This window comes from Juglans regia, chromosome 15 (genome assembly GCF_001411555.2).
Source record: "Juglans regia cultivar Chandler chromosome 15, Walnut 2.0, whole genome shotgun sequence".
NCBI classification, from domain to species: Eukaryota; Viridiplantae; Streptophyta; class Magnoliopsida; order Fagales; family Juglandaceae; genus Juglans; species Juglans regia.
In genome coordinates, this window is record NC_049915.1 from 402,556 (window position 1) to 422,988 (window position 20,433).

Below are 20,433 nucleotides of genomic sequence, written 5' to 3' on the forward strand. Positions count from 1 at the left end.
CATATCTGTTTGGTCTGTTTTCTTGAACCCGATGGGTACCCATTGAAACCATGGGCTTCTTGTCTTTACTAGCCTGCCCATTAAGCCCAATGGGTTGTGACCTAGCACCTGTCCCTTTAGCAACCTCATAGTTGTTCTGCTTACCCCTAGATGAATAGGCCCCTTCTCCTTTAAAAGACCCAAGCCCATCCCCACCCTCTACCCTCCTCAACACATCGTTTCATCCAATTTAAATTAAGTTGCAAGTCCCTCAGCTAGTTCTGCATCTCAGTCATTACCTGAATGATTATTTTCTTTTGTAGGCCAACAACTCCCCTGTCACCACCCTCATGTCCCTGGGTTCCTGCAGAAACAACGACACTTTTAGGTTGCAACGTTGAGGCTCTTATAGAACTGACATCCCGCTTAGCATGTTGACGTGACAAGTCCAAACATCTCGGTTGTTGGAGAACCTCCATGTATGACAGGGAAGAAAGCTGTAGTGGCTCTACCTTCGCCGCTAACAGTGCTGCCCCAACAAAATAACCTTCTCGACCAACCTCTCTCAACGCCTACGCCACTTTTTGCCATCCCATTCCATCTATGTCTTCAGGGATGAAGATACAATTTCGACGCCCACCCTGTTATTACTCTACCAGTGCCAAGAACACTCATTATGAGTTTGAGCATCTCTGTGCTATAAAACCTCTACCACCTTCCTGATGGCCTGCATAGAATTCCTTCCTCCCAACCTTCACATAATCCTCTAAAACTTTGGTGAACCAACGAGCTGCGACTAACTCCAAGCTCATATTTTTCACAAACTTCCACCCTTTTTAAGTAAGGGTCACCCATTGGCCTTCCCTTGACACCTCAAATATCTTTAGTTGTATAACAATAGATCTTGAATGACCCATTTTCCTTCCCATATGATCAAAGCTTAGGTGATCACTTACCCACGAACACCATTGAAACGAGTTTTTGTGAGGCAAGTTGTACGGACATGAAATGTGTATGGAGAGACACGAAAATAGTGTTACACTATTCTCTTGATCAATTCAATTTTTTTAAAATATTAAAATAATAATAATATTAAAAAATAATATTTTAATAATATTTTATTTAATTTTTAATGTTCATCTCAATAAATCTCGTATCAACTCACTATCTATACCGTAACTTAATAACTTAAAAGATTTGAGTTTAAAATGGAAAAGTGAGGCCTAATTTCTCAAACGGTAGGCGACAAGAAAGGTAGAAACATGTTATATGTATTGCTAGCCATTTTAGATTAAAAAAGGTTGAAACATGATTGGCCTTCTAGCTTTTGCACACCAAATTAATTAGGAATAATTGGCATGAAAATTAGTGAACAAACAAAACAGAAATTAGTATAACTAAATAAACAAAACAGAGAAATTATAGGGTCATAAGTTGATTACAGATTATTCTACCAAAACGAACCGTTTGATTGACCAATTCTCCGTCAAAAGGCGGGGGGCTCTTCCTCTTCTCCTTCCCCCTCCAGTCTGGGCTATCCACCCGACTCGGTCAAATTCCAAAAATCTGATTTAGCCTGACACAGAAGCCATTGTCGGAGCCTCCGACACTATGGCCGATAAGAAGCTGATCGTCGTGGTTGAAGGCACCGCCGCCATGGGCCCCTTTTGGCAATCCTTTGTTTCTGATTACCTTGAAAAGATCATCAGGTCTAATTGCCTCTCTCTCCCATTTACTTTACTTCAATTCATGTATTAACATTTCTCGAGTATTTATTGCTTTTCTATTGGGTTTTAAGGGATTTCTTAACTTGTAAAATTGGGTAGTTTGTTCTGGATCCGATAGTTAATCTTGGGATGCCTTTCATGGTTCATAAAATTGTAGTTCGATTTTTCATGTTTCAAGTTATGGTTTTTCTTTAGAAAGTTCGGCTTTTGTTTCGGACGAGCTGTGCTCCGTGGAGTTTTTAGTTCCATTTTCATTCTATTGGCTTGTGAAGCTGACAATGGAGTTATAACTGCATTCTCCGATTCCAAAATCCAAATTCTCTGCAAACCAAACAAAGCCTTACGTTTACGTCATTCTTGTATTTTGAATACCGCTCAGCCACCATTGGACGAGAGGGTTACTAAGAAATTATTATGAATGCAGTTATCTAGATCAAAATGTGTGTCTGTCCGTTCTTCTAAGAGAATACGAGAGGGTTTATTTCTTTGGTTTTCTCCTTCTCACGTGTTAGCCCTATTGCCACTTTTAGGAATTATATAATCTCTTAGATGCTAGCCATCGCAGCTTCTATGCATTAACATTGATCTTAGTGAGTTTGATAACGTTTACTACTTTTTCACCCATGCCTGATCAGACTTAAAGTCATTCATGAACATTTATGTGCTTGTATGTGTATATGCACTTGATTTAAGTAGGACTGTAATACCATTTGCTTAGATCAAATTACATTTCCTTTCATGTGCCAGTCCTGATTTATTCATCTGAAAATGTAGGTGTTTTTGTGGAAATGAGTTGAACGGGCAGGTATTCCTCTTTTTGACTTGATACAGTTATTCAGATCTCTATCTTGACACTGGGAGCTGTTTCTTCCAAAAAAGGAATTGTAATAGTCTCTATTTATGACCCTTGATCATAAGGTGTATGCCAAGAAATGCCAATTATTAATCTAATTCCTTGGCATCAAGCACTGTAGTTGACCAGACTTCAAACTCAGGAACAAATTGAGCACATAATAATGTCCTTTTATGGATATATCTTTTCATCAAGCATGACATGATGCATCTGTTCCAATATGAACTTTTAATTTCAATTTCTGCTGTTACTTGTTCTTTTCATAGTTTTTGAGATCCCAGTTGCAGAAAGTGTTAAAAGTATTTTTTTTTTTTTGGTAAGCTTTGGCTTTACAGCTTGCTAATTATTACTTTCTCCATGTTGGTGTATTGATTTTATGTTTGAAATACAGAAGCCCCCAACTTCTCATGCCGAGCTTTCCGTGGTCACTTTTTATACCCATGGATCTTACTGTGGTATGTAGTTTTCTCATTGGTTTTTCTATTGGTACTTAATCCATCTTATGTAAATTATGTTTTGGTTAATATTTCTGCATTTTAATGTTAAGAATGAAGCGTGCTACTATATATTACCATGAAATAGCTCGCTTTTCCTCTACTTACATTATTCATGTATCCGATGCAAGCCATATAGGCTTCTTAAAATGGGGCTGGAAATTCTTGGTGTTTTTCTTCATGGTCCTTTTATGGATTTTTTTTTCTGACTTTATCAACTATTTCCACTTGATTTCTGTTCATCAAACTTCCTTGGCACTCTGAACTCAACTCAATTAAGCCTTAAGCCTTGCTTGGGAACTAAATTAAAAATTTTCACCTTCTCCAAACATTTTTTACACACCAGAACAGTTTTTCATTTCTCAAATTTTCTGATAAGTAATCAAAGTTGTTTTCTTTTAATAAAATCTCAAAAGGCATAGCCTGAGTGCACAGAAAGTAAACAGGAGGAACACCTAACTAGGAATGGGAAAAGAGAGAAGAAAATTATAAAGGCTGCTCATTAAAATCTATAGAGGCTGTCCAAAGGAGCAGAGCCTTGAAGAAAATTTTTATTAAGCTCTTGCTCGTGACCCTCAAAGTTTCTTTTTTTTTTTGATAAGTAATAATCTTTATTAATGTGAATGAAATTAGGCAATGCCCAAGTACACAGGAAATATACTAAGAGAGGCATCTAATTACATTCTAATAGACTAGAAAGAAGATAAAAACTCATGAACATTCCCTCCCCTCAATACAATAGCAGAAAACCACTGGAAAATAGAGAATACAAAAAAGTTCCAGATTTTCCCCATTGCACGCTCCTTGTTATTAAAACATCTGTCATTCATTTCCAACCATAAACACCACATTAAGCACAAAGGAATCATCCGCCACACGGCTGCTAATTGGGCACTACTATGAGACCTATTCCAGCATGCTAATAGGTCCACCACACTCTTGGGCATAGCCCAACTTAGCCCAGCTCTACTAAGAATACCAGCCCAAAGCTCTCCAGCCACCTCACAATGTAAGAGCAAGTGATCTACCGATTCTCCACTTTTTTTACACATGTAGCACCACTCCATGATCACCATACATCGTTTTCTTAAATTGTCAACCGTCAATATCTTCCCATGAGCAGCTGTCCAAGTGAAAAAAACAACTTTAGAAGGCACTAACACCTTCCATATACTCTTCTATAGAAAGAAAGTGGGCTGTAGGACTGTCAAAACCTTATAGAAAGATTTAACAGTAAACTTCTCTTTCCTCGTGTGAGTCCACAACATACGGTCTCCCCCATTGGCCCCTAGCTTTGCTGAATACAAGTAACTGTAAAACTCTGCCAGCTCTTCTAATTCCCAGTCCTGAGCATTTCTTGTAAAAGTGACATTCCAAGTGACCATCCCATTGGCACGACATAGAACTTCTGAAACTGGGGCTTGCTGATTTCCAGCCAAATTAAAAGCACCTGGGAAAGCCAGGCAAAGAGGACTCTCCCCACTCCATACATCGAACCAAAAGCAGGTACATGTTCCATCACCCACCTCAAACTTAAGATGTTTTTCAAAGGTATTCCACCCCTTCCTTATGAATTTCTACAGACTTACTCCGTAAGACCCCCTACCCTCCTTAGAGCACCATCCCCCCCACTCACAACCATACTTATGATCAATAACCTCTCTCCACAGCGAATTCCCTTCCTTATGATACCTCCACAGCCACTTCCCTAAGAGTGCCTTGTTGAAAACACACAAGTTTCGTACCCCTAACTCCCCATTCGCCAATGGACAGCTCACCCTTTGCCAACTCACAAGGTGAAATTTGGATTCCTTCCCCATACCACCCCACAAAAAAGCTCTAAACAACTTTTCTATCTGGTTTGCCACACCCACCGGTTATGAAGAATAGTTTAAGGCCCTGTTGATTGCAATGGAGGCAGGGAGACCTACGGTTCTGAAATCAGTAGTGAAACGGGACCGGGAGCTGAAACGTCTCAAATGCTCTATTAATTACGACAACAAGGAGGGAAGTGTGGGGAGGGAGAGGTTGAAGGGTAAGGGAATTTCGTTATTTAATGAAACCTAAAATCCTCTCATGGAATGTAAGGGGGATCAATGACGTGAATAAACGTCTCCGTATTAGATCCCTTATTCGGAGTTGGAAGGCTGACATTGTATGCCTTCAAGAGACTAAGTTGTGTGGCGTTGATAGATACATAATTCGAAGCTTGTGGGGCTGTTCCTTTGTGGGGTGGTGTTCTCTAGCCTCATCGGGGGCTTCGGGAGGTGTGTTGGTAATGTGGGATAAGCGAGTGGTGGAGATGGTTGAGGATTGCATGGGGAAATTCACAATGGCTGTATCTTTTAGGAACATTGAGGATGGGTGGTTGTGGGCTTTAGTGGGTGTGTATGGGCCCAATGTAGAAAGAGATAGATGCTTTTTGTGGGAGGAATTGGCAGGTCTTCACTCCTTATGGGATTTACCCTGGGTTTTTTGCGGAGATTTTAATATTGTTCAGTTTCCTAGTGAGAGGGCAGGGGCCTCTACGTCGTCAGGGGCAATGGAAGCCTTTTCAGAGTTGATCTTTGATCTGAATATTGTGGATCTTCCGTTGGTTGGGGGGGCCTACACTTGGTCCAATAGCCGAGGGGGGTCCCGGGTGGACAGATTTCTAGTCTCCTCTTCTTGGGAGACGCATTTTTCGGACCTATGTCAGAAAAGGCTGCCACGTGTTTGTTCCGACCATTTCCCAATTTTGCTTGATTGTGGTGGTATTCGTGAGGGTAGACGTTCCTTCAAATTTGAGAATATGTGGCTGGAAGTTGAAGGATTTGCGGATAAGGTAAGGGCTTGGTGGGATAATTATTCTTTTGAGGGTACCCCTAGTTTCATAGTGGCGGGTAAACTTAAAGCCCTCAAGTATGACTTGATGAAGTGGAATGAAGAAGAATTTAGACATACGGAAGTGCAGAAAAATATCCTTTGGGATGAGCTGCAGGCTTTGGAGGAAGGGGTAGTTAATGCGGACTCTTTATTACGGAAGAAAGTGGTGGTGACTGAAATTGAGAAAGTATTGTTGCTAGAAGAAATATCTTGGAGGCAAAAATCAAGGGCACTTTGGTTGAAGGAGGGGGATAAATGTACTAAGTTTTTCCACAAGGTGGCTAATTCACATAGGCGCAACAATGCCATTGAAGTACTCCATTCCGGTTCTAGTGTGTTACATTCTTCCGAAGAAATCCAAGATCACATAGTGCAGTATTATGAGGACCTCCTTGCTGAAAAAGAAGAATGGCGCCCCAAACTAGATGGTTTACCCTTTGCTCAACTGGATTTGGATGTAGCTGGATGGTTGGAGAGGCCTTTTGATGAAGAGGAGATGCATCTCGTGGTGAAAAGTATGTGTAGAGACAAAGCACCCGGTCTGGATGGTTTCTCTTTGGCTTTCTTTCAGGAGAGTTGGGACATTGTGAAGGAGGAAGTGATGCAGATTTTCCATACTTTTCATTCTAGTCAAAAGTTTGAGAAGTCACTAAACGCCACTTTCATTGCTCTCATTCCGAAAATAGCCGGTGCATATGAATTGAAAGACTTCCGGCCTATTAGTTTGGTAGGGGGGATTTATAAAATCATATCAAAGGTGTTAGCTAATCGTATGAGTTTGGTTATGGACAAACTCATTTCCAAACCTCAAAATGCATTTGTAAAGGGTCAGCAAATCCTGAACTCAGTGTTGATAGCAAATGAGTGCTTGGATAGTCGGTTGCGAGAGGGCACCCTGGGGGTTCTTTGCAAACTCGATATGGAGAAAGCTTATGACGATGTATGTTGGGATTTTCTCCTTTATATGCTTAGAAGATGTGGTTTTGGGGATAGATGGTGTGCTAGGATTAAACATTGTGTCTCAACCGCTCGATTTTCGGTCCTAGTCAATGGAAGACCTTGTGGTTTTTTTCAATCTTCCAGGGGTTTGAGACAAAGGGATCCACTATCCCCTTTCCTTTTCGTCATTGTAATGGAGGCATTGAGTCGTATGGTGGAGGCCGCTGTAAGGGGGGGAATTCTTGCTGGTTTTTCAGTGGACAGCAATAGTAATACCAGCTCCATTTCGCATTTACTTTTTGCAGAGTTTCTTTCCCTCCAAATACACCACACTGGACATACAGGGACCATTTTGCATATTGCTGCAATTTGTGGGTTGCTATATAACCTTCTCCAATTGGCAAAGGTGTCTACTATCCTTCTGGGCATAACCCTAGCCAACCGAACTCAACCAAGAAAATCATCTCATAAGGCATTGTCAATCTGGCAATGGAGTAAGAGATGGTCTACCGATGTCCTTTTTTTTCCTGCACCTCCTGCACCATCCTGTCACAGTAAAATGAAATTTCCTTAGATTGTTCATGGTAAGGATCTTTCCTAAGGATTATCGATAAAAAAAAAAAAAAAAAAAAAAAAAAAAAAAAAAAAAAAAAAAAAAAAAAGGGATCTTCCCTAAGGATCCTGTCGAAGCAAAGAATTTTTTCCTCAAGGGCTCTCTAGTACACCAAATACTTAAAAAAAAAAAAACTTCTCCAAAGGAATATGTTACTTTCCTGAGGTATTAGGACCTTATAGAAGGATGAAATAATGAACTTCCATTTCTTGGAAGGGGCCCAAAGAATCTTATTTGCATCACAAATGCATAATTTAGTACAATACAAGAGATTGAAGAACTCTTTGAGGGAGTTAATCTCCCAGTCATGAGCTGCTCTAATAAAGCTAACATTTCATTTAGAGGATCGACCAAAGAACTCTAATCTATCAACCATTGAAGCCTTCTGTACACACATCATCTCTCATAAATAAATTTCATCTGATCGTTTGTATTGGTTTTCATGATCAGAAAACCACAAAAATCAAAACAATATTCAGAAAAACTCAAAAAGCACCTCACAAAATCTCTCCAAACATCTTTTTAATGGAGCGTATCATTTTTTCAAACTCCAATGAAAAGATATCTTAAAAAATTTCTTATTCCAAACATATATTCTTGAGCCTAACCACTTCCACAAATCCTCAAAAAAACCTATCTCTAAAAATTTCTCAATGATATTAGAAAGTTTGAGGAAAATCTTCAATCCAAACAAGTCCTCAGTCTTTTTTCTTTCTTTCTTTTTTATTTTTATTTATTTTTTATTTTTTATCGATACAAGTCCTTAGTGTTAACAGGTTGGGGTTGGGCATATGAACAATAGAGTTCATGTTTATAATACATGACTAAGGTTTTATAGTCTTACCATCAACTTAATGTAACTTTTCTTCTTTATTGGGCTTGCAATTGGCTGGTGCAAAAGGATATGACAAAAAAACACAGGTGTTAAGTTTCAAACTCGTTTGAAAATCATGTTTTTTCCTATTAACCTTTTGATGTTGTCTTGAAGTTTAATAAATTATTGTAGGTTCTTAAATTTAGTTTCTCTTTTATTTAAATTTCACTAGTAGATGAAGAATTTTCTATTAATCACTACATTTGTACAAGAATATAATGTCATGGATGTTATGAAGCTAATTGCACCAAGCTTATAGCATGCAGGAATTCCTATGTTTACATGTAAGTTGCAGAGTAGATATTTCACCTCCCTTTGTGCAGGTTGCCTAGTACAACGGACAGGCTGGACAAGAGATGTAGATATTTTCTTACAGTGGCTTTCGGCTATACCCTTTGCTGGTGGTGGTTTCTATGATGCTGCAATTGCAGAAGGGCTGGCTGAAGCTCTAATGGTGTGCAGTGTTTGTCTATTTTCACTTCTTACTTTGAGTTCCATTTAAATGGATTTATATAAACCCTGCTTGTTCCTTTTTATATATGTCTGCTTCGCGCATTTTTCTTAAAGAATTTTTAGTTGTAAATTTTCTTTAGGCTTTTGAGTTAAAGTCATACACATTCTAGGATGCTCTGAGTCTCTTCCTTGTCAGATTTCCATATGGTTTGACTGAAATCTGGCAGAGGTCTTGATTGGCTCCTCTTTGGGGCTTGCAAACTATCTTCCAGTCTTAACCACCCTTTAATTGCAAACCATATATTTCTAATTTGGTGTTCCTCTTGTATTCTACCTGTGTACTTGGATCATCCCTTCTGCATTTTTTTTTTTCATAAATTCTTCAATTACTCATAAAAAACTATAGAAAAAAAAGGAAGAAAAACAGTTCTAGAATTTCTTGACTTCCTCCAGATAGATGACCAATAAGGTTCTGGCTGAAGGTTTGTTGGTGATAATTTCAACTAACAACTGCTAGATTCTATAGTTGCACTTCTTGATTTCATTCTTTTAACTGTACGTTATTTCTGAAAGCTCTCATTGGTACTATCAACACTTGCTATTAAACGCCCAGAGGCTTGGACAAGTTTTTTGGGGTGGTTATACTCAACAATTTACTATTTATAGGGGCAGTGCTTTTCATAACTCAATCTCGACTTATGCAAACATGAGTCTTAGTGTTGCTCTTGTACCTAGACACCCGGTGCCAATAAAAAAAAATAGAGAAATACTTGAGCCACAAAGGAATTACATAAAAGTATCTCACAAACTGACGTGGTTTAATGTGATTCGTTAGATTGTAAAGTTACTTTTATTGTAAACTAGATCTAACGGATCTCATGAAGTCACGTCAATTTGTGGGATTCCTTTTGTATAATCCCTTTATGGCTATAGCACTCCTAAAAAAAATATGTCCTGTGTACTTGGCTATGCCTACTTTTCTTATTAATAAAGTTCTTACTGATAAAAAAAACATATGAGTCTTTTGTGCATCTTTAAAGGGCTTCTCATGTTCTTTTCACCCCGTTGACTTGACAATTCTTCTCAATAGTAAAAAGGCAAAATATAAAAAGAATGCTATTAGGTGTTGGCAACATCAATTTTCTCGCAGTTTGTGGGAATTTCACATGGAGGATGTGAAGACCAATTTAAAGAACTAATCACTGCGATTGAGGCAAGTCACACGCTTGAAACCAAATCAAGTTTCAAGAAAAGCAGGGAGTTACAGTGTCTTCATTGGGCAGTCAACTACGAGACTAAGGGTGGTAGCTCAACTAGAGGGAAGTCCAAAGGGAGGGCATTGTGAAGTTTTAGTTCTAAAGGAGGAAATAAGAGGTTGGGGTTGGGTTTTCGGGTAGCGTTTTAGTTCTACGGGAAACAAGGGGTTGGGGTTGGGCTTAGTGTATTTTGGGTTGTTTTTCACGGGTTTTTTGGGTCATTGGGGTCAATGGGTAAGGTGTTTTCTTGTATACATCAGTGTACTTGGTTATTCCTTTTTGATATATATAATATTTTTACTTATCAAAAAAAAAAAAAAAATATCAATTTTCTCACCAATTGGCTCTACCAAAGCTGCACATGTTAAATCTTTTTCTTGTAGTATCTTTTTTTTTTTTATAAGTAAACGATTGTATTAATAAGAATAGGCATAGCCCATGTACACAAGATGGTATACAAGAGGTAAAACCTATCTAGGAAGAAGAAATGGAAACAAGAATTCTTGTAGTATCTTCTACTTGATTTGCATCCCTCTTTGGGTTTGTGTCTTTGTGATACCATATTAAAGGGACAATCCTTCATAATTTTGTTATTTTCATTTTCATAACAAGTTGTACTACCTCTTTATTTTCGTCAATATAATTAAGATTTTTACAAGATTTTGGTTAAGGTTCCACTCTAGCTCCTCACTTAAAAAAATCTTTTGAAGTCCGTTGTTGATAGTTTTAAACAATGTCATATTATCCTAAGTCGTATGAGCATTTATATGTACTAATGACTTTAAAGCTTCATTTCTAGTTTGACGTTGATATAGAAGCTGTATGATGAAATCATTCAAGATAGATTTTTTACCACTATCCTTGGTCCTGTTTCCTTGTTCATGGGCACACCTGTTGCATTAGATGAACTCCTCCATGTGACGAGTAGTTTGGAGAAGTACGTAAGTGCTTTGCTGTATGTAGTCCCAATAAGCATGGATGCATGACTGTACATATGCATACAATTTGGTTTAGACGCAAAGAACTTGAAGAAACCACTTGGAGTTTACTAAGTTTAAATTGCAAAGAATATGTCTTGGGATCTCTGAATAGAAGTTCAGAATTTGCCTCTTATTGTCTGTGTTTCTTATACACACCCCTTAACATAATATTTACTCTTTTCTTTTGATGTGTTACTCAGATGTTCCCTATTCTGCAAAATGGAAACCCAAATCAACAAAATGTGGATACTCAAAGGCATTGCATTCTTGTTGCTGCTAGTAACCCTTATCCCTTGCCCACACCAGTTTATAGGCCCCAGCTGCAAAATTTGGAGAAGAATGAAAGTATAGAAGAACAAACAGAAAGCCGCACATCTGATGCCGAGACAGTCGCTAAATCATTTCCACAAGTAATTTTACCATTTTTAAGTCCTAATAAGTATACTAGTGTGTATATACATTTTTGTGGAGATTTCACATCTTGAAGTAACTGGTTGTTAATTTTCTATGCAGTGCTTTGTCTCTCTGTCAGTCATTTGTCCAAAGCAACTTCCTAAATTGAAAGCAATATACAATGCGGTAACGATGATAATTCTTCTTGTTATGCTTTAATTGTCATTTTCTGCTTTGAGCTTGCCCAGAATATTATACCTATTCCAGTCGGCTCAAACTTCTTCCTATTCACCAATTACTCTCAACAGCTTATCTCAGTGTTTTGTGTCTGCCTACTCTGCAATTAATTGACTGGTTAATAAAAATGATTTAAAGCATATTCTGGTTGCATGATGCCGATTTTTTATTTTTTTTATAAGTAATGCCAAAATGCTTCAAGAAACTTACATTTTAGGTGACAATCTAGATAATGCTTTATTTTTGGGGAAACCCAGAGGGAAGTACTAATTTTTTTTGCTCGGTGGAAGCAAGGAGTGTACTTACTACATAATTTTGTTAATTTAGGGAAAGCGGAATCCGCGAATCGGAGATCCACCAGTAGACAATGTCAAAAACCCTCAGTTTCTTGTTCTGATCTCAGAGAATTTTATGGAGGCCCGTGCTGCTTTAAGTCGCTCTGGAATTACAAGTTTGCCTTCAAATCAGAGTCCTGTCAATGTGGACATGGCTCCTATTACTTCAGTCACAGGACCGCCTCCTGCTTCTATCCCATTAGGTTGTTTATGCATTTAATCTGCTTATTCCTTCTCTTGTGACAAGATATCTGAATGCATGCTATTGTGCACTGTGAATGAACTTGTATTATAGGGGAAGCAGTTGCTAGGTTTTCTAGTTTTAGTTTCATCTGATACTTTAATATGTCATTATTCTTTAGTATGTTATTATTCTAATTTGTTACTTCTCATCGTGACTAGGTGTTTTCAGTTGTATACTTACTGTGTACTTGGGCTATGCCTAGTTCTTGCTTTAATAAAGCTTTATTTTTACTTATATATATAAAAAAAAAAAAAAACAAATGAGAAGTACCAGATTGATCGAGACTTCTCCTCTGGAAGCATTACAAACTTAGAAGGAATGCAATCTTCTTAGCAAGATTCAAGCATTAGTGGCAAATTAAAGTTTAACCTGACCATCATGTTCTCTCTTTCTTAAAATTTATTTTATCTTATTCTCTTTTTTTTTTTTTCCCTTTACTTGATTGAAAAGTTCTTTGCTCCAAGTCCTATAATCTGGACATATTTAACTGGTTTTGGGAATTAAGAAAAAATGAGTTTCAACAAATGTAACACAGTTATCCTGGAAGAAAATTGTGATGTGCAAGATGTACTTTTATTAATTTTAGTCTGTAAGCTTTTCAGCTCTTTTTTTAGTGCATTTCCAATTTTATCCATAGTTCAATGGCAGGTATGTGTCCCGAGATGTTTGAATAATAGTTTGGTAGGCTAATCATGACTAGTGGTTAATTCATTCTCAATTTACTGCTTGGCTGAGGACTTACTTTTCCTTATTGGTCTTCAGGGAATGGATCTATCATGAACAGGCAAGCAATAACCGCTGGAAACAACCCCCCTGCTACTGTGAAAGTTGTAAGACAAGCATATCATTTGCTTTTTCTGGTTTGTTCTTTGAAAATAAACGTTGTTTCTCTATGGTTATGCTTATTGTCTTGAGTTGGTAATATATTTCTTCAGGAGCCCAGCACTGTTACTTCCATGCTATCTGGACCTGGCTTTTCTCATATTCCATCTGTTGCACGTGCTGCTTCTCAAGGAGTCCCAAGCTTGCAATCTTCTTCTCCATCTTCTACTTCTCAAGAAATGATCACAAACAATGACAATGTGCAAGATTTGAAACCTATAGTAAGTGGTGTGACACAACCCTTACGACCTGTTGGTCCTGCTCCAGCAAATGTGAACATTCTGAATAATCTCTCTCAAGCACGACAAGTAATGAACTCTGCAGCCCTAACTGGAGGAAGCTCTATAGGACTTCAATCAATGGGTCAAACTCCTATATCCATGCATATGTCAAACATGATATCCAGTGGAATGGCAACTTCTGTGCCTGCTGCTCAAAATGTACTTTCATCTGGACAATCTGCTATTCCTTCGATAAGTGGTTCTGGGCCTCTGACAGGTAATGGGCAGGTTGCACAAAATCCTGGTCTTGGTTCATTCAATTCTGCAACTTCAAATGCGTCTGGAAATTCAAACCTTGGGATTTCTCAACCAATGGGTAATCTTCAAGGAGGTGTTAGTATGGGTCAATCAGGACCTGGCATGAACCAAGGGAATCTTTCAGGAGTACAAATGGCACAAAGTGGAATTGGCATGAACCAAAACATGATGAGCGGCCTTGGGCCATCAGTTGTTTCTTCTGGAACTGGAACCATGATTCCTACTCCAGGAATGCCTCAACAAGTACAATCAGGGATGCAATCACTTGGCGTCAACAACAATTCAGCAACTAATATGCCATTGTCACAGCAAACGTCAAGTGCCTTGCAATCAGCACAATCCAAATATGTAAAAGTTTGGGAGGTAAGTATAGAATATATACCTTGAAAAGATTAAGGTTGGATTTTCAAATTGATGCTGCTAAGTTTTAAAATTTCACTGTACCCGTGTTTTATTCATTAGATTATGGAATGGATGCTAGTGTTGGACTTTTGGCATCTCTGAAGAACTTGCCTGATCCTAACCATCCTTTCCCATCAGATGGGAATTATTTACCAAAAAAACTCAGTTTGATTCATTGTTCAATCTTTTTTTCTTGTATCAGCAATAATTGATAACATAAATGCACCTAGATGTCTGCTTCGTATGATACTTGAAATCCTTATTCACCATGCCTGTCAAATTCTTATTCACTGCTTGTGAAAACACCCTTGTCTATTATTTTCCCCCAAAACAGCTCCATGCGAGTTACTGTAATGCTGTAATGCTGTAACTTCCTTACTGGTTCTCCCCAGATCAGAAAAGATCAAAACCCCATTTCCTTAACTAGTATGCTCCACTTAAAAAAAAAAAAAAAAAACTATTATTCTCCTGAATATTATTGAGTGATATTATCCATTGCGGATAATATATCTTAGTTTGCAATATTACATGCTTAGATATTATAATTTTCTTTTCTTGGTTAATCTACAAGTGATTTATTTTTGTATGATTTGTTATTTGTAACTGTGTATTATTAGTCAAAGTCATACCTTGGGGAAGATAACTTGTCCTTTAAAACTATGACTTGTTGCTAGTTCTTCATTCCAATATGGTGTAAATGTGCAATCAGTAATTTTTCTTAAACAATCAAAATGCATGCAGGGAAACTTATCTGGGCAGAGACAAGGGCAGCCAGTTTTCATCACCAGACTGGAAGTACGTGTGAAGCACCTGATAATCTTTTAGTCATTATTCAGGCACTGTTTTTTTTTTTTTTCTTTTCTTTTTTCTTTTTAAAAAAGAAAATTTTTTGCTATTATCATAATGCATGATGTTTTCAATAAACTTTACAGTTTCTTTCTTTGTGGCAGGGTTACAGGAGTGCTTCAGCTTCTGAGACGTAAGTCTGGGAATTATTGTATTATTTTCTGCCAAAAAATGGTCTAGGAATATTAAGAATGGTTAAAATAGAAAGTGTGCTTTGACGCCAGAATCAGTTTTTTATTTAAACTAAACTCTAAAAAAAGGAAAAAAAATATTGAAGTGATCTTTTTTCTATTTTCCTTATTAGTTCGGTTACTATAAATGAGATACTTATATGACCTATGATCAGTAAAGGAAAATACTTTAATTCAGGTTTCATCATCAGAAACGTCAATGTAAGGTGACAGATATGGTTCAGAAATGTATCCAGCCAAAGAACTTTTTAAATTTTTATCATGTTTTTAATCTGCAGTGGCATGATTATTCACCTTGAGAAATGTTAGCTTGTGGTTTAATTTTCTGTTTTTGATGTGGAAGGAGACTGGTGTTTCCCAAGGGTGGCACGTTTTACTGATCTAAATTTGCCAAAAACATTTCAAGTGGTGTGGACAAGGGGGCTGGTTTGAGTATTTCCTTGATCACTTATCTGAAACATTTTGCATCAGGATAGCGAAAATGTTGGCCCGTAATAATGCTGTTTAACATAATACGTGGATTGATGTTTGTCCTTGTAGTGATAAAGTCTACAATAGTTTGATTCTAAAGAAAACATGCCACCTCGTGCAATAATGTTGAAGGTCTAGACTATATCTATACCTGCTCTCCCAAGGCTGTGCTTTGGTAATAATCTCCTGGCAATGGCATACTTTGGTCCTGGGTCAAACCATTTGCTGGGTGGGGGCTGTTGAAATCCAACCCGAATTCATTTTAAAGATCATAAATTACATGGGAAGTTGCTTTATTGTCATCTGTGCATGTTGAAAAAGGCGTTTTGTTGATAAATGTCATATAGTGGTCTGTGGCAAAACCTTGGCCACCACGGGGTGGCTGGAAACTTCACAGTTTTTCATAAGTTTTGGTCATTTAGAGAGAACTTGTGTTTAGCCATTCTTAATTGGAAGCCTCTCCCAACTATGACAGTTTGGATGGCTCCCTTTAATTTCAATTTGTAAAAGACATTTTCCAATAAATGTCATAGAGGGGGTCTGTGACCAGACCTTGGCCACCGCAGGTGCAGGGTGGATGGAAACCTCACATTTTTACACTAGACGAAGGCCTGATATTGCACAAGGTGATTATTGCTGATTGCCAAATATGGCTCCCAATCATGACCATTTGGATGACCCCCTCGAATTCATTTGAAAAAGATGTTTTGCTGATAAATGGCAAGAGGGTCTTTGGCTAGACCTTGCCACAATGGGGTGGCTGTGAACTTCATATTTTTACATGAGTTTTGGTCATTTAGAGAGAACTTGTGTTTTTTCATCTAGCCATTTTTATTGTCTATATACATTTATTTTCAAGCTTGGGATCTTCACCCCAAGGAAGGGTGGAAGCCATGCTAGACGAAGGCCTGATATTGCACAATGTGATTATTGTTGATTGCCAAATATGTCACCCTCTCCCAATCATGACCGTTTGGATGACCCCCTTGAATTCATTTGAAAAATATTTTTGCTGATAAATGGCATAGAGGGTCTTTGGCTAGACCTTGCCATGATGGGGTGGCTGTGAACTTCATATTTTTACATGAGTTTTGGTCATTTAGAGAGAACTTGTGTTTTTTCATCTAGCCATTTTTATTGTCTGTAATTTATTTTCAAGCTTGGGATCTTCACCCAAGGGCGGAAGACACCCGAGATCGAGCTCACATATTGCTCAATGTAATTATCACCGATTGCCAAATATGTCACCCTCTCCCAATTATGACAGTTTGGATGGCCCCCTTTAATTCATTTTGAATGGATTGTTGCCCATTAAAGAGAGAGAATCTAATCTCTAATATTTTAGTCATAGATTACACTCACCAAAAAAAAATAAAAACCTATTAGTCATAGTTTACAAGATTAATATCTTTCTATGCCTCACAGGAAAATGATGGTATTGTATCAGTCAGAAATAGAACTTATTGGTTTCAATATGTTTTATGTATTTAGAAGTACTATAAAGATGATTGTCATAATCTCTGATATTATCCTACCACTTATGAATGCATTATCTAGCATTTCCAGTCATGAACGAGGTGGATAACTGATAACCTCAGGAAACCAAGACATAAAGACAGAGATTGGATGAGCTCTTTCTTTGTGTTTCCAAATGTTTCATTTTGTTTTGGGGGGGTGGAGAGTTTTGGATTCCTTGTTTAGTTGACCGTAAAAAGATTAATCTATATTTACCGGGATGTATATTTCCTGTGCTTTTCAGGCTCGCAGCAAACTGGCCGGCCACAATGCAAATAGTTCGACTTATATCTCAGGACCACATGAATAATAAGTAATTCCTTGTCTACTATATTTTTGTGTCTCCATCCACTTATCTTGGATTTTTTATATCTCAGATCTTAATTTCGTTCTGTTAAATTTTTTTATGAGAATTTTGTTTTGTTAAATATTAGGCAATATGTTGGAAAGGCAGATTTTCTGGTTTTCCGTGCAATGAATCAGCATGGGTTTCTTAGCCAGCTGCAAGAAAAGAAGCTAGTAAGTTTTTACTTTCGTTCTTTTTTCTCTCTGTCTTTTTCTTTTTTGGAAAAATCTTGACAAGTATAGCCAATGTACAGTGTGACCTTGTTTTTGTCACAATTTGACTGTTGAATTACATGATATGCTGTCTTCCTAATATGCCCCCCAATAAACATTTTCCTCCACTGTTCAGCTTCACATTAGTAGTATATTTTTTTGTATTGGTCTAGATCTGATCTGTAAGCTGTAAATTATGATGTGTTCAAGGAAAACTGCTCATATTCTCCAAGATCTCAAATGCATCCTGTGAAATTAGTTACTTTAGTTACAATGTTATAATGAACAATTTCACAGTTATTTATTTCTTTTGGCCAGAGATGGAGTTTGAACCACAGGCCTCTTTGTACTGTGTTGTCTAGGCGGCATCTTTGCTTAAAATTGATTTGAACAGCTCAAGATTAATTTCTAACAGCATGAACTTAAAGGTTCTTGTATATGTCCCGTGTACTTGGGCTCTTGCTTATTCTTATATCAATAAAATTTTGTTAACTAATAACAAAAAAGATTAGTTTTAGAATGTGAAACTATATATTTATCTGTCTGCTGGGATCATATAAATGCTGAACTTTTCAGTTTTTTCATTTCTGTAGTGTGCAGTCATTCAACTACCATCTCAGACATTGCTGCTATCCGTTTCCGACAAAGCCTGCCGCTTGATTGGAATGCTTTTCCCTGGAGTAAGATTTTTGGGAACTTCAATTATCTATCAACAAAGATCTTGTTCAGTGCAGGCTATTAGGAAAATCTTTGTTTTACAGCCACCTACCCTGTGCTCTCACCTTTGAAACAAATGTGCAGGATTGCTTCAAAATAAAAGCAATCTGCAAAATAACAAATGACCTCGTTTTCCGCAAACTCTTAGAACAAAAACAAAATAACAAGGAGTTTTGCGGCATGTATGAGTTGCTTTTACATCTGAAAGTTTCCCTTTGTGTTTCCTTTTCAATTTTCAACACTAAAGCCAGTGGTTGGAGGCTTCAAAACAAGTTTGTGGATTGTCATGTATGATTATTCGGACTTTTTAATTTAATTAAGCTAAAAAATATGTGGAATTAGGATATGGTTGTTTTCAAGCCACAAATATCTAGTCAGCAGCAACAACAGCAACAGATGCAACAACAGCAACATCAGCAGATGCAACCGCAACAGCATACCCAGCTGCAACAACAGCAACTTCAACAACTGCAGCAACAGCAACTTCCACAACTGCAACAACAGCAGCAACTTACACAAATGCAACAACAGCAGATTCCGCAACTGCAACAGCAGCAGCAGCTTCCTCAAATGCAACAGCAGCAGATTCCACAACTGCAACAGCAGCAGATTCCACAACTGCAACAGCAGCAACCACTCTCGCAGCTGCAACCACAACAGCAACTTCCACAAATGCAACAACAGCAACCGATCTCACAGCTGCAAACGCAGCAGCAGCTTCCACAACTGCAGCAATTGCAGCAACAGCTTCCGCAGCAGCAACAAATGGTTGGGACAGGAATGGGTCAAGCTTATGTTCAAGGTCCAGGCAGGTCGCAATTGGTTTCACAGGGACAAGTTTCATCACAAGGGCAACCTAACATGTCTGGAGGGGGTTTTATGAGTTAATCGGTACGTTGATTTTTCTGAGACATAGCAAAGCTTATACAGAACTTCAGTAGCTGTCGGAGAGAATCTCTAAGAACAATTGGCCCTATCCAACCATTGCATAGATTATTGCAAGCTTATGAGTTATGGACAAGAAACATGTAGGGTGAGTATAAGCTGATCTTCGATCTTCTTGTACTGAAAAAGTCTTTACACCTTGAGTTCATGTTAGGTGATACTTTTCTTCTGTGAATATGGTTGATTGTATTGTAGTGATACAAATTTATCTATTCACATTCACATGATCATATGATCATTCGTGCTGACAAAAAGTTTGGGGGAAATATGTTGTTTAGCCTACTGCTTTGGAGTTGTATTAAAAGTTTTTTAGATGAGTGTCAACAATAAGATACTTGTGATTTATAGATCTGTAAAAAGAGTTTCTCCTCCTAAAACTAAAAGCCATCTACTTGCAGTAATGAAACAAGTGAGGTTCTGAAAGCAAGCCTGTTGTCTGATCAATTCAAAATCCATGATTGCTGTTATGTGATATTGTGACGTATAAATGACGACAGCCTCGATGTCAGCCAGGCTAGCTATTGGGCTTTCTTTTTTTCTCTCTTATTTTTTGCGGTGTGCATTACCCAGCGGGCCAGCAGTCACCTTTCGGCATCCAAAGCACCTGAGGACTCTTCACGGATAAAGAATGCCTTTCATTTGAATTCAAAACTTATCTCATTATTACAATTTTTTTAAAATTTTTAAATAATAATAATATTAAAAATAATATTCTAATAATATTTTATTCAATTAATTTCTGAATTCAAACAATGCAAGACCTCCACTAACTTATTTCTTTTAATTGGCGAAATGGAACCTACACGATGAGTAATACCAAGTCTAAGGTAAATCAATGAATCTTCAAATTGGATTTGTGTCATAGTTTGGACCTTAGTCTCACTGAAAATCCAATTTTAGGCGATTAATACCAATATTCTAAGATAAATCTCTATCAAAATTCGAGCCCACTACCTAGTACTTGTCAAACCATTTGGAAGTAACTCAAAATTATTAAGCCAACACCAAGCTGGAAGGCCACCACCAACTTTGACATAAGAATTAGCAGCTTCCCAACTTTAATCATATTCCTGAAACTAGTGGCCCTTTTCTATAAAGCTAGTGCCACAAGTGTCATGATTAAAA

General features: G+C 37.6%; 1 protein-coding gene across 1 annotated transcript; it reads left to right on the top strand.

Moving 5' to 3' along the window:
• The first annotated feature begins 1,483 nt into the window (after positions 1-1,483).
• On the top strand, positions 1,484-19,620 carry LOC109002616 (mediator of RNA polymerase II transcription subunit 25). The gene is made up of 15 exons (XM_018980448.2): positions 1,484-1,688; positions 2,481-2,511; positions 2,951-3,014; positions 8,668-8,798; positions 11,234-11,443; positions 11,547-11,612; positions 11,991-12,201; positions 13,005-13,072; positions 13,178-14,026; positions 14,807-14,860; positions 15,016-15,044; positions 17,333-17,401; positions 17,523-17,607; positions 18,240-18,326; positions 18,706-19,620. The coding sequence occupies exons 1-15, from the start codon at positions 1,591-1,593 to the stop codon at positions 19,249-19,251; spliced, it is 2,598 nt and encodes an 865-aa protein (XP_018835993.2). The 5' UTR covers positions 1,484-1,590; the 3' UTR covers positions 19,252-19,620.
• The last annotated feature ends 813 nt before the right edge of the window (positions 19,621-20,433 follow it).

Bases quoted from the DNA above. Each gene is read 5' to 3' on its own strand.
- LOC109002616 (XM_018980448.2), top strand. From the start codon at position 1,591: ATGGCCGATAAGAAGCTGATCGTCGTGGTTGAAGGCACCGCCGCCATG. The intron at 1,689-2,480 runs GTCTAATTGCCT...CTGAAAATGTAG, and splicing joins TACCTTGAAAAGATCATCAG to GTGTTTTTGTGGAAATGAGT. The intron at 8,799-11,233 runs GTGTGCAGTGTT...TGTGTTACTCAG, and splicing joins GGCTGGCTGAAGCTCTAATG to ATGTTCCCTATTCTGCAAAA.